The 13,652-nt window shown below is 47.5% G+C and overlaps 2 protein-coding genes across 2 annotated transcripts in view; both read left to right on the top strand.

The window, feature by feature from the left end:
• Positions 1-859: 859 nt before the first annotated feature.
• Positions 860-8,271, top strand: minpp1b (multiple inositol-polyphosphate phosphatase 1b; the record flags this gene model as incomplete). Its single annotated transcript, XM_080541861.1, has 5 exons — positions 860-1,433; positions 1,883-2,080; positions 2,403-2,500; positions 4,348-4,478; positions 7,354-8,271. The coding sequence occupies 5 exons, from the start codon at positions 860-862 to the stop codon at positions 7,727-7,729; spliced, it is 1,377 nt and encodes a 458-aa protein (XP_080397987.1). The 3' UTR covers positions 7,730-8,271.
• A 1,018-nt stretch (positions 8,272-9,289) lies between these two features.
• The window catches only part of papss2b (3'-phosphoadenosine 5'-phosphosulfate synthase 2b), a 17,119-nt gene continuing 12,756 nt past the window's right edge, over positions 9,290-13,652 (top strand). Inside the window, exon 1 of the mRNA XM_080542018.1 lies at positions 9,290-9,424. Coding sequence (XP_080398144.1) covers positions 9,398-9,424 — 27 coding nt within the window. The 5' untranslated portion in view covers positions 9,290-9,397. The remainder of the gene's footprint in view (positions 9,425-13,652) is intronic.

The raw sequence follows: 13,652 nt of genomic DNA, 5'->3' as shown, positions 1-13,652 counted from the left end.
TTCTTTTCAAATTAAAATATTTAAAATATAGTTTATCCGGAGCAGCATCGTACGGAGGCCCGCCGGGGTCATCCCTCTGGACCCGCGTTTCTACAGAGGCCCGCCAGGGTCATCCCTCTGGACGCGCGTTTCTACTCTGACTCATGTTGTTCAGTAACGCAGGGAGACTTTACCGTTGGCCAGCCGAAAGGCTGAACGTTCAATGTTTACGTGTTTGCGTGCTTACGTGCTTACGTGTTTACGTGCTTACGTGTTTACGTGCTGACGTGATTACGTGTTTACGTGCTGACGTGTTTACGTGCTGACGTATTTACGTGTTGACGTGCTTACGTCATTACGTGTTGACGTGCCGTGGGACAGCGACACAGCCTCCCAACACTAACACACATGTCAGCGCTGCTCCTGTAAGTATCACCTCCTATGACGTCATATGAGTTATGAGTTATGATAGTTGATATCTGTGAGACCCCCCTAACTGATGTCTGTGTGTGTGTGTGTGTGTGTGTGTGTGTGTCTGTGTGTGTGTGTGTGTGTGTGTGTGTGTGTGTGTGTGTGTCTGTGTGTGTGTGTGTGTGTGTGTGTGTGTGTGTGTGTGTGTGCGTGTGTGCGTGTGTGTGTGTGTGTGTGTGTGTGTGTGTCTGTGTGTGTGTGTGTGTGTGTGTGTGTGTCTGTGTGTGTGTGTGTGTGTGTGTGTGTGTCTGTGTGTGTGTGTGTGTGTCTGTGTGTGTGTGTGTGTGTGTGTGTGTGTGTGTGTGTGTGTGTGTGTCTCCCCTCTGCAGGCTGACATCTGGTCGCTGGGCATCACAGCCATAGAGCTGGCTAAGGGCGAGCCTCCTCCTACCTCCACTAACCTGACAACATGACAGCAGCTTTATCCAAACACACGTTCATCCTCACCGTGTTCAGCCTCCGGGCGTTCTGCTCCCTGACCCGCGTCCAGTCAAACATCCCGGACATCGCCACCTACTTCGGCACCAAAGGCAGATACGAGGAGGTGAACCCGCACCTGCGTGACGACATCCTGTCAGTCAACACGTCCCTCCTGCAGCCGCCATGCTGCTCCTGCACCGCGGTGCACCTGACCGCCATCATCCGACACGGGACCAGATACCCGACCACCAGGAACATCAGGAGGATGCGGAGGCTGTACGACCTGGTGGTGCAGGAGGCCCACAGCACCGAGCCCTGGCTGGAGGAGATCCAGACCGGCTGGAAGATGTGGTACACCGACGACATGGATGGTAAGCTGGTGGAGAAAGGTCGGGATGACCACAGACACCTGGCGGTCAGGCTGGCCTCCCTGTTCCCCTCGCTGATCTCAGAGAAGAACCTCCGCAGCCACGGGATCAGGTTCATCACCAGCTCCAAACACAGATGCGTGGACAGCATCGAGGCCTTTCAGGAGGGCCTCTTTCACCTGTGGAACTACAAAGGTGAGTCTGAACCTTGACATGTTTGCATTATGGGGGGGGTTCCACTTGTGGATAAAACGGGCCAGGGAAAGGATAAGCTGACAATATTGTAGTTCAGGAGGTAGAGCCGGCGTCTAATGATCGCAAGGTTGGCAGATCGGTGGTTCAAACCCCGGCTGGCCACATGTTGAAGTGTCCTTGGGCAAGACACTGAACCCCAAATTGCTCCCAGTGAGCGGGCCGGCGCCTTGCTTGGCAGCTTGGCTGCTATTGGTGTGTGAATGTGTGTGTGAACGGGTGAATGAGAGGCTGTTAGGTTTAGTGCAGTCCATTTATATATAAGTGCAGTCCATTTATATTGTATGATGTAAAATTAATGACGGCCATTTTGTCATCCCCCCCACTCATCGCAGCATGCTGGTGACCGTCCACCAAGTCCAAACCATTGTCTCCTCCTGTTCACATTACAGAAGCTTGGCACATGCACCACGTCAACGACGAGCTGATGAGGTTCTTTGATCAGTGCCGCCGGTTCGTTGAGGACGTGGAGAACAGCAAGACAGCGCTGAGGGAGGTGGACCTGTTCAAGACCTCCAGCCCAGAGATGAAGACCGTCCAGATGAAGATGGCCGATCGCCTACATGTTCCCTACAGCCGCGTCACGCCAGGTTACTCTTACTCTCTGCTACTTTCATAACACAGTCACATGTGTTACACTTACCACCTAGAGTGCAACATGTTTTATATGGTATTTTCCTATTAATTGGCTATTATCACCCTTGGCACTACGATAGAATGTTATAGAATGTTATAGAATGTTATAGAATGTTATATAATGCTAATAGAATGTTAATAGAATGTTAATAGAATGTTACTACACTCCAGGTTACTCTCTGCTCCTTTGATAACACAGTTGCATGTGTTTGGCGTGTGTACTTCAGACGCTGGCTCAGTGGATCAGACTGACTCAGTGTTTGTTGTTGTGGACAGATCTGGTGGAGGCGGCCTTCTTCCTCTGCTCATATGAGTTTGCCATCAAGTCAGTGAACTCCCCCTGGTGTCGCCTGTTTGATGAGGAGGACGCACAGGTAAGAGACACACTGAGAGAAACTTTTGTCTTTATCAAACATATGATCTTCATTTAACAACATTGAGAGATGGAGGGAATATAACTAAATGAATAAAACTGAAGAGAAGTCTTTTAAAAATGATTTCTAAAATGTAATTCTCTTGTGAGGAAAAAGTTATTACTTTTATTACTACTTAAAATGCCTAAAATTAGAATCAAGTGCACCACATCAGGTGCAAATGATTAGGACATTGTTAGAGAGGATTTGGGAAGAGCCGTCTTATTTAAACCTCTTTGCTCTTGATTGTTGAAGTGAGTGGAGCAACAATCAAAGAGCTCTGAGGCCTTCAGACAGAAGGCTGTAGATGCGTACGAGTGGCACAGTAAGAGAAGACATGTCTGGTGCAAACCAAAGAACCTCATTCAAGGCTTTAGTTCCTACTTAGTACCAGCTGTGAAGCATGGGGGTGGACATGTCTGGGTCTGGGTCTGGGGCTGCTTTGTTGCAGCAGGGCCTGGCCAGCTCACCATCAGAGAATCCACCATGACTTCTTTATTGTATCAGAAGGTGGGAAAAGCTTCCTCCCAGTCAGAGAGGTCCTCTGGTAGACAGACATGATCCTCCCAGTCAGAGAGGTCCTCTGGTAGACAGACATGATCGTCCCAGTCAGAGAGGTCCTCTGGTAGACAGACATGATCCTCCCAGTCAGAGAGGTCCTCTGGTAGACAGACATGATCCTCCCAGTCAGAGAGGTCCTCTGGTAGACAGACATGATCCTCCCAGTCAGAGAGGTCCTCTGGTAGACAGACATGATCCTCCCAGTCAGAGAGGTCCTCTGGTAGACAGACATGATCCTCCCAGTCAGAGAGGTACTCTGGTAGACAGATATGACTGAGGTTATTTCAGACAAAGGGGGCAACAGCAGCTGGTAGGGCAGAGGCTAGGGTTAGGGGTAGGCTGCCACCAGCTATTAGGGCACAGGGTGGCCTAACTTCTAACTTTCTCCTCAGTGGGAATTGGCTTTCTTTGTAAAAAAAAAAAAAAATATTTTATAAGAAAGTTACATTTTCATTGCTTTTTTCGCCTGTACTATAGATATTGTTTGAAAGAAGACCAATGTTGCTATGTCCATATTTCTTTAAAAAATAGTTTTTCATGTTGACATGTTATGTAACATGTACTTATGTTATTACATATGATTACATCTTATTATTATTAATAATGTGTTATTAACATATTGTTACATATGACATAACATACGTAACATTATGTAACAATAACATTATCGTTAGATAGGTGATGTTATGTAACATGTACTCACAGTGTTGGATAGGTTATGTTGTGTAACATGTACTCACAGTGTTGGGCCTTCAGGTTATGTTATGTAACATGTACTCACAGTGTTATGTTATGTAACATGTACTCACAGTGTTTGGCCTTCAGGTTATGTAACATGTACTCACAGTGTTGGGCCTTCAGGTTATGTAACATGTACTCACAGTGTTGTTATGTAACATGTACTCACAGTGTGTTTGGCCTTCAGGTTATGTTATGTAACATGTACTCACAGTGTTGGGCCTTCAGGTTATGTTATGTAACATGTACTCACAGTGTTGGGCCTTCAGGTTATGTTATGTAACATGTACTCACAGTGTTGGGCCTTCAGGTTATGTTATGTAACATGTACTCACAGTGTTGGGCCTTCAGGTTATGTTATGTAACATGTACTCACAGTGTTAGATAGGTTATGTTATGTAACATGTACTCACAGTGTTGTTATGTAACATGTACTCACAGTGTTGTTATGTAACATGTACTCACAGTGTTGTTATGTAACATGTACTCACAGTGTGTTTGGCCTTCAGGTTCTGGAGTACAAGAACGACCTGAAGCAGTACTGGAAGAGAGGCTACGGCCACGACATCAGCCGCAAGTCCAGCTGCACGCTGTTCCACGACCTGTTCACCCGCCTGGACCGGGTGGCCCACGAGATCAGGTGAGCCAGTCAGCTAATAATAATAATGATAATGATAATAACAACAACAACAACAACGATAATAATAATAATAATAATAATAATAATAATAATATGAACCAACAGTGAATGGTTCTGACAGTGTTATTGTCTATAACAGATCACAGCGCCTCTGAATAAGCATTTGGAGAGTGAAGCGTTTTCCCATCCTCAGGTTTGGATTAGAAATCAAGCCATTGTTGTTAAATGAGTTTAAAGTTCAGGTTGTCTGCTTTTATTTAAGGGTGTTTATTTGTAGGAATATTGGTTTCACCGTTTAGAAACAACATCACTTTTTATACATTTTATACACCCTCTATTTCAGGGCACCAAAATAATAGAATGTTAATAGCAATCTGGGTGACCCTCAAAAAAAATAATGATGGTAAAGCTCCTCTGTGACTGTGTCACTGTTCACTGCAATGGGAACTTCTAACTGAAACAATGAATCTGTCAATCATTTACACGTTGTGACCCAGCGGAGGTCTCAGCTACACGACCTTCAAACCAGCCTAACCAGGAGGTTAACCCTAACCCTAACCCTAACCAGGACCTGAAACATGAGCCAGCCAGAGACACTGACATTCGCTAAATCTGCAGAATCTGAAAGTTTCAGACAAACCCCCTCAGTTTCAGCTGAAGCGTAGACACGGCCGTCATGTCAACCAGGACGCTGACTAGGAAACATCATCAGAAGACACGTTACAAAGGTCAGAGTCTGGCAGTGTGACATGCTGCGGAGCAAAGTGTTACCTTTCGGTTTTTACCTCAAAATAGGTCATCCACATGAACCATGTTGTTCTGCAAAAAAAGTGAGGTGGGGGGGTTCTATGTCTCATTCAAGTCACATGATACGCGAGTGACCTTCCTGTCTAAACTCTAAACTCTGCTGCTGTTGAAATAACGTTCAGCTTCAGGCAGCAGCTAGGTGCAGTTAAGGTGCTTGCGGTTAAGGTGTTAGTGTGGTGTTAAGGTCAGGGCCGATACTTACATGTGCATCATTGTTAGACACCACAGGCAGGGGTAGGGTTAGGTTGTCACCTTTTTGGGCCCTGATTTTACATTTACATGTTTGACATTAGCAGACGCTTTTATCTGAAGTACATTTCTCTCTCTTTCTGCAGTCCTGAGCAGTGGGAAGCTCGTTCTACCACCACAGCCCTTAAACAGTAGTGTAGTTAGCCAATGATATACACACACACACACACACACACACACACATACACACACACACACACACACCCACGTGTCTGAGGTTACATGCCTCTGTTAGACACAAACAAAAGGAACTGGGACAACATTTTTGGAAAAGCAAATCCAGGCAAGTGCACACACTGTCACAGACTGCAGAGTCGTGATTCAAGCAAAAAAATCACAGTGTCACAGACTGCAGAGTAGTGATTCAACATGGTCTGTCGGCATTTTCAAGGGGAAAGAAAGTTATGTATTGCAATTTTTAAATTGATTTAAAATCCACACTTTTGGAGTAAAGAGCCAAAAGAAAAATGCTTCACTCTCCAAATCCTCCAAAGTGCAGAAATGTAAACATGCTGTAGAGCTGTCACTAGAACAGACGTGCCGTAACGTTACGTAGAGCTGTCACTAGAACAGACATGCTGTAACGTTACTTAGAGCTGTCACTAGAACAGACGTACCGTAACGTTACGTAGAGCTGTCACTAGAACAGACATGCTGTAACGTTACGTAGAGCTGTCACTAGAACAGACGTACCGTAACGTTACGTAGAGCTGTCACTAGAACAGACATGCTGTAACGTTACGTAGAGCTGTCACTAGAACAGACATGCTGTAACGTTACGTAGAGCTGTCACTAGAACAGACGTACCGTAACGTTACGTAGAGCTGTCACTAGAACAGACGTGCTGTAACGTTACGTAGAGCTGTCACTAGAACAGACGTGCTGTAACGTTACGTAAGCCTTTCATTCATTATGTAAAAGAGACTGTTCCCTAAGAGCTCTCTGCTACAACGGCCATGACTGAGGCTACCTGCCACATGGCACTGAGGAACAGAGTTGATCCCTTTTCTCCCCTCATGTATTTCACAACACCTAATGGATTTCACAACACATGCCTTGGGGAGTGATTAAACCTAATAATATGGTAATTAAAGTGACAGTGTAGTCATTAGTGACACTGGTCGTCTTAATGACTTCTGATATTATGACTTCTGGCTGATAATGACTTCCTGCTGCAGTTCTTCCTCAACGAGACTTCTGATATTCGGTGTGATATCCTCTCCCTAACCCTAAAGCCCAATTTATACTTCTGCATCGAATTAACGCGCGGCTACGCCGTAGCCTACGCAAGGGCTCTCCCAATTTATAGTTCTGTGTTGGTCGGTCTGCGTCGCGTTGGTCGGTGTACTCATAGCGGCATAATAGCGATTTTTTTTGTTATGCTTGTTGTAAAGAAAATGTCTAGAATGCATTGAAATTACATAAAACTAAGATAATAAGATGGTTATCATAATTTTTCAAATCTTTATTAATAAGTAATTACAGAAAAAGTAAATGACATTTCTGTCATGGCTTCCGCATTTAAGCCTACGAGAAAGTCGGAATCATGTGGGAATCGTGCTACCAAGCGGACCAATCACAGTGCTTACGGTCTGCGTAGGTATGCCGCGTAGTTACATTTCTGGAGAGGTGCGCTCCGGGCCTACGCAGGCTACGACGCAGGCTCGCAGAAGTATAAATTGGGCTTAACCCTCACCCTGACCCTAACTGATCTAACCCTATAACCCTGACTCCTGCCCTAACCCCAAATCTAACCCTATCTGACTCTAACTCTGCAGGCTGGGCCAGAGTCTGAGTCTAACCCTATCTCCCCCTGCAGGCTGGGCCAGGTGTCTGAGCCCGTGACCATCCAGGTGGGCCACGCAGAGACCCTCCTCCCCCTCCTGACTCTGCTGGGGTTCTTCCGGGACGAGACGCCACTGACCGCCGACAACTTCTCGTCCCAGCAGGAGCGGAGCTTCCGGACCAGCCTGATCCTGCCCTACGCCGCCAACATGGTGTTCGTCCTGTACGACTGCAGCGAGGGCCTCAGGCTGCAGTTCCTCCTCAACGAGACGCCCATGAACTTCCCCGACATCGACCACCCCGCCCCGCTGTACGACGCGGTCAGGGAGGCCTACAAGGACCTGCTGCACGGCTGCAACTTTGACAAGGAGTGTGCGGTGGCCAGGCCCAGCCACAACTCTGAGCTCTAACCCTAACCCTGAGCCCTGCCCAGGCCCAGCCACAACTCTGAGCTCTAACCCTAACCCTGAGCTGTGAGGCAGAACATACTAGAAGGAGCGTCTCATAGGAGAGAGGGGTCTGATGGTTTAATGGTTTTGACCCAACAAGTGATATGATGATGTTTCTCTGATGGTGTGGTGTCGTATCTCTGAAACGGTTCAACACCCAGGTTTAACCAGGTTTTTACCTTATATCCTCTCACTTCATTCAGGTGTCACTTCTGCACAGGTTTATTATTATTTATTATTATTATTATTATTATTATTATTATTATTATTTGATGTTTGCTCTGTTTTCCTTTTGCGGGTCACTAATGCAAACGCAGGGTGTTTGTTGAACCAACTCCTTTCACAGGAGGGTCAGCTTTATATTTATAGTGGGTTTTTCACAATGTTATATTGATTGATATGTGATTGTCCTATGCGGTGGAACTTTACCTGATCAAAGACCTCATGTCTGGTAGAGGGACCCTCATGTCTGGTAGAGGGACCCTCATGTCTGGTAGAGGAACCCTTCATGTCTGGTAGAGGGACCCTCATGTCTGGTAGAGGGACCCTCATGTCTGGTAGAGGGACCCTCATGTCTGGTAGAGGGACCCTCATGTCTGGTAGAGGAACCCTCATGTCTGGTAGAGGGACCCTCATGTCTGGTAGAGGGACCCTCATGTCTGGTAGAGGGACCCTCATGTCTGGTAGAGGGACCCTCATGTCTGGTAGAGGAACCCTCATGTCTGGTAGAGGGACCCTCATGTCTGGTAGAGGGACCCTTCGCTAGGTTTGCTTTGTTTGGATGATTTTTAGGGTCAGATTTTCTTTCTTGCACAATGTTCTGAGATGATTTCATCCGTAGTTAGATAAGATCTATTTTTAGAGGTGTGATTAAACAGTGTATGTATGCTTCACGACTTTATAAACAAAAAGAATCACTTTGAACAAGAACACTTTTTAAAGTTTGGGTTTTTACCTTATGGTGCATTAGACTTTATACTAGGCAATATTTTCATATATGATTGTTTTTTTGTGTGGAACTTCTGAAGTAAGATAATAAATGCCTTCTTAATAAATGCAGAGTTTTGTGGTTTGATGAAACCTTCATTAATTCCTCTCAGCCTCTTTTTCAATAGATCTGCAACTCTGCTCAAACAGAAACCATGAATATGCTGTATTAGATTCAATTGTTCTGTCGCAAGTAGTTAATATTATTATTCATCGCTGAATGTTCTCAGGTTTCAGGGTTTTGTCCAGGCTCAGCCCAGGACGTGTCGTGTGTGTGTGACGTTGCTGTGTGTGTGTGTGCGTGTGCGTGTGTGTGTGTGTGTGTGTGTGTGTGTGTGTGTGTGTGTGTGTGTGCGTGTGCGTGCGTGTGTGTGTGTGCGGGTCTGTCTGCATTCTGCACTCGCAACTGTAGATTCCTTGAAAGGGGAAAAAGTAGGAGGGACGAAACAGGCAGAAGGCAGAAAAGGCAAAGTCTGGATCTGCTACGTGTCTCCTACTAAAGCCCTGAGTGTTCATATCCCAGCGGGTTTATTACTGATCACTGAACACGTCTTACAGGAGGTGATCACACAGTTACAGGAGGTGATCACACAGGCTGTCATCAGGAGGAAAGGCTGGAAAAAAGTTTCGGACGGGACGGCGATGTCTGAGATTAAGAAGCAGAAAACGGTAAGAGACTATTAACCCTAAGGTCCCTAACCCTAAACTAACCCTGAAGACTTCTGAGTGAGTTCATGTTTTGTTTTGTCAGCAGTTCATTTCACTTGGGATCCACGGCCGTCTGAAGTTGACTTAAAAACCTGATAAACCTTCTGAGAACCCTCTCCTGGAAAACCCTAAACCCCTAAACCCTGTCCTGTCCTGCGGTGCGTTACTGGCCGGTCAGCGGGTTTTCGGGTTTTCGGAATGTGGATAGATCTGCTGTTGTAATAATGTCAAGTTCTGCGAGGATTTTTTTTTTTAAGTTAAATTAGACAGATAAATTATATCAGTGCTGCTTTGTTGGAAGTGAAGTGATTTCTCTGCGAAACCTCCCGAGTCCCGTAACCGCTGTCCTCCCGGGACGGACTGATGCTGCGTTCGTTTGCCTCCCGGGAACTCGCCGCTCCCAGCGGGGGAAGAGGGAACATGAAGCATTCGAGGAACAACTCTTCAACTCTTCAACCAATCAGATTTAGTTTGCAATTGATAATGAACGTCGGACAATCTACAGACATACATTATACATACACGTGTGTGTTTCTTAATAATTAAATATGATGAAATTGGAGAGAAATATTAATATTAATTGACATGTGTACCGTTTAGGCTGGTGTAGAAATCAGCGTCTGTCTTCTGACAAGGTGAAAGGACACAGTGTACAACTTAACCTCGGCTGTCATATATATATATATATATATATATATATATATAGGGTTAGGGTTAGTATATATATATATATATATAATACTGTAACTCCGACTGGGCGGGTCGTTCTAGTGCTTATTTACACCAGGGATCTATTACCTCATCTATTACCTCACCTATTACCTCATCTATTACCTCACCTACTACCTCATCTATTACCTCACCTATTACCTCATCTATTACCTCACCTCCCTACAGCTGAAGGCACCATGAGTACTTCTGTTCCTCCTCCAGCTGTGGCTGGTCACACAGACACACTAACGTATGACAGCGTCTGGTCAGACCCTCCTGTCATATGTACTAATGTATGACAGCGTCTGGTCAGACCCTCCTGTCATATGTACTAATGTATGACAGCGTCTGGTCATACCCTGTCATATGTACTAATGTATGACAGGGTCTGGGTGAAGATGTTTACAAATGTTTGTATTGTATTTAACTAGTTAAATGTTTAGATTATAACTGCTTTATATATGCCTGTTTACATAAGCTTGTTATGTATTTAAATCAGGCCCTTTATTTCACAATTATAGGCTATAGAACTGTCCAGTAACATACAGCACACACACACCTCGCTCAGATCAGCTGTCTCGTAGCGTTCCTAATTGGCCAGCCACGTAGCGGCCTGCTGGACCAGTCCTAATATGAAACCCAACAAGGGCTCATTGACGAGTCATGTTGGAGGGTAACAGTGAGCTGCTGTGTACCTATGTCGCTAACGCAGTCTGCTGGGCAGAATGAATGGAGCTCAGATATCACGTGTCTCTGCTGGGCCAGGGGGGGGGGAGGGGAGGGAGAGAGGAGGGAGAGAGGAGGGAGAGAGGAGGGAGAGAGGAGGGAGAGACGGAGGGAGAGAGGAGGGAGAGAGGGAGGGAGAGAGGAGGGAGAGAGGAGGGAGAGAGGAGGGAGGAGAGAGGAGGGAGAGAGGGAGGGAGAGAGGAGGGAGAGAGGAGGGAGAGACGGAGGGAGAGGAGAGAGAGAGGAGAGAGAGAGGAGGGAGAGAGGAGAGAGAGAGGAGGGAGAGAGGAGAGAGAGAGGAGGGAGAGAGGAGGGAGAGAGGAGGGAGAGAGGAGGGAGAGACGGAGGGAGAGAGGAGGGAGAGAGGAGGGAGAGAGGAGGGAGAGAGGAGGGAGAGAGGAGAGAGAGAGGAGGGAGAGAGGAGGGAGAGAGGAGAGAGAGAGGAGAGAGAGAGGAGGGAGAGAGGAGGGAGAGAGGAGAGAGAGAGGAGGGAGAGAGGAGGGAGAGAGGAGGGAGAGACGGAGGGAGAGAGGAGGGAGAGAGGAGGGGGAGAGGAGGGAGAGAGGAGGGAGAGAGGAGGGAGAGAGGAGGGAGAGAGGAGGGAGAGAGGGAGGGAGAGAGGAGGGAGAGAGGAGGGAGGAGAGAGGGAGGAGAGAGGGAGAGAGGAGGTAGAGAGGAGGGAGAGAGGAGGGAGAGAGGAGGGAGAGAGGAGGGAGAGAGGAGGGAGAGAGGAGGGAGGAGAGAGGGAGAGAGGAGGGAGAGAGGAGGGAGAGAGGAGGGAGAGAGGAGGGAGAGAGGAGGGAGAGGGGAGGGAGAGAGGCGGCTCTGTGGCCAGCCTGGTGGCTCCGCTGTGGGACTGGATGAATAGGCCTGTTTGTTCCCCCCCCGTCCCCCCCCGTCCCTCTGGAGGTCCCACCCCCCCACCCCCTCCAACCAGGCCTGGCTGTGCAGTCTGGGGAACCACAGGGCAGGGCAGGGGAGGGGAGGGGAGGGGGAGGGGGGCAGGGCAGGGCTGGGCTGGGAGGGGGCAGGGCAGGGGCAGGGCTGGATGGATGGAGTCATGGAGCTCGTAGCTCACTGGCTGGTGGTGGTGGGACAACATGTTTATATCCCAGATGGTGTTTGTCCGCCTCCTATAGTATCCGTGATCCGCCTGGTTGTTCTTGCTGCTTACCCTAACCCTTACTGGTTAGGGTACCCCTCCTGTTTGTCTCTATTGTCTCTTGGTGTTTCTATTGTCAACAGAGTCTGTTGGTTTACTTCTTCTCTGCTCCAACTGAGCAAACAGATCTGAGGAGGTAATTGGTGGTAGGTGGCATATTAACATCATATTCACACTGCAAAGGAGTTGGGTTAATCATGGTGCAGCATGGTTGTTATCTGGTATTACTCCGGTTATACTGGTTTACTTTTGGCAATATCGGCTCCATCTGTACTTTGCAATTATTTTACCCACTAATGTTTGTTTAATAGACGTTGTCCAAATAAAACTTGCACAGGGGCATCACAAGGCCTAACCCCAACCCAAACACTCTTATCTGAGGCCTTAAATCACACTTCCTGGCTTGTAATGATGGCGAGAGAGAGAGACAGAGAGAGAGACAGAGAGAGAGAGAGAGAGAGAGAGAGAGAGAGAGAGAGAGAGAGAGAGAGAGAAGCTACTTGCCATACATTTGCTACAGGTTCGAGTCATGTTGAAAGTCTGCTAGAAGGTATAACCGTCTACTGGGGTGTTTTCTAATAACGGCCCAATCCCTAGTGACGTCGCAGACCTGAGACCATGAAGCAGTGCCCAGTAGGGATGGGAATCGAGAACCAGTTCCAGTTGAGAACCAGTAACACATTTTTCAATCCATCGGTATCAATAACATCCCAGGTTATTGATTCTCCATCTATCAATGCCGGCATGTTACTTGTAAAAAAACATCTGTAAATGATCATTCATTTCAAGTAAGGGTGGAAACACCAGAAATATGTTAAAACATCTTTCGACGCAACATGGAATAAAATGACAGGAATTACGTTTTTATCTCATGAGCTCCATAACAAGTTGAAGGTATGTTTGTCAATACAGGAGCGCAGGAAGTGCATGCCGTGGTCCTAGACAGGGAAGTGCATGCCGTGGTCCTAGACAGGGGAGTGCATGCCGTGGTCCTAGACAGGGAAGTGCATGCCGTGGTCCTAGACAGGGAAGTGCATGCCATGGTCCTAGACAGGGAAGTGCATGCCATGGTCCTAGACAGGAAGTGCATGCCGTGGTCCTAGACAGGAAGTGCATGCCGTGGTCCTAGACAGGAAGTGCATGCCGTGGTCCTAGACAGGGAAGTGCATGCCGTGGTCCTAGACAGGGAAGTGCATGCCGTGGTCCTAGACAGGGAAGTGCATGCCGTGGTCCTAGACAAGGAAGTGCATGCCGTGGTCCTAGACAAGGAAGTGCATGCCGTGGTCCTAGACAAGGAAGTGCATGCCGTGGTCCTAGACAGGAAGTGCATGCCGTGGTCCTAGACAGGAAGTGCATGCCGTGGTCCTAGACAGGAAGTGCATGCCGTGGTCCTAGACAGGGAAGTGCATGCCGTGGTCCTAGACAGGGAAGTGCATGCCGTGGTCCTAGACAGGAAGTGCATGCCGTGGTCCTAGACAGGAAGTGCATGCCGTGGTCCTAGACAGGAAGTGCATGCCGTGGGTAGATAGGGATTCCTAGATAGGAGAGTTCAGACCCACTGAACCGCCGGAAATATTTTTTGCCAGTGGC

Source organism: Nansenia antarctica (assembly GCF_963989245.1).
Source record: "Nansenia antarctica genome assembly, chromosome: 11".
NCBI lineage: Eukaryota > Metazoa > Chordata > Actinopteri > Argentiniformes > Microstomatidae > Nansenia > Nansenia antarctica.
Note: the sequence above shows the minus strand (reverse complement) of the source record. Positions and strands in the feature narration are given on the sequence as shown.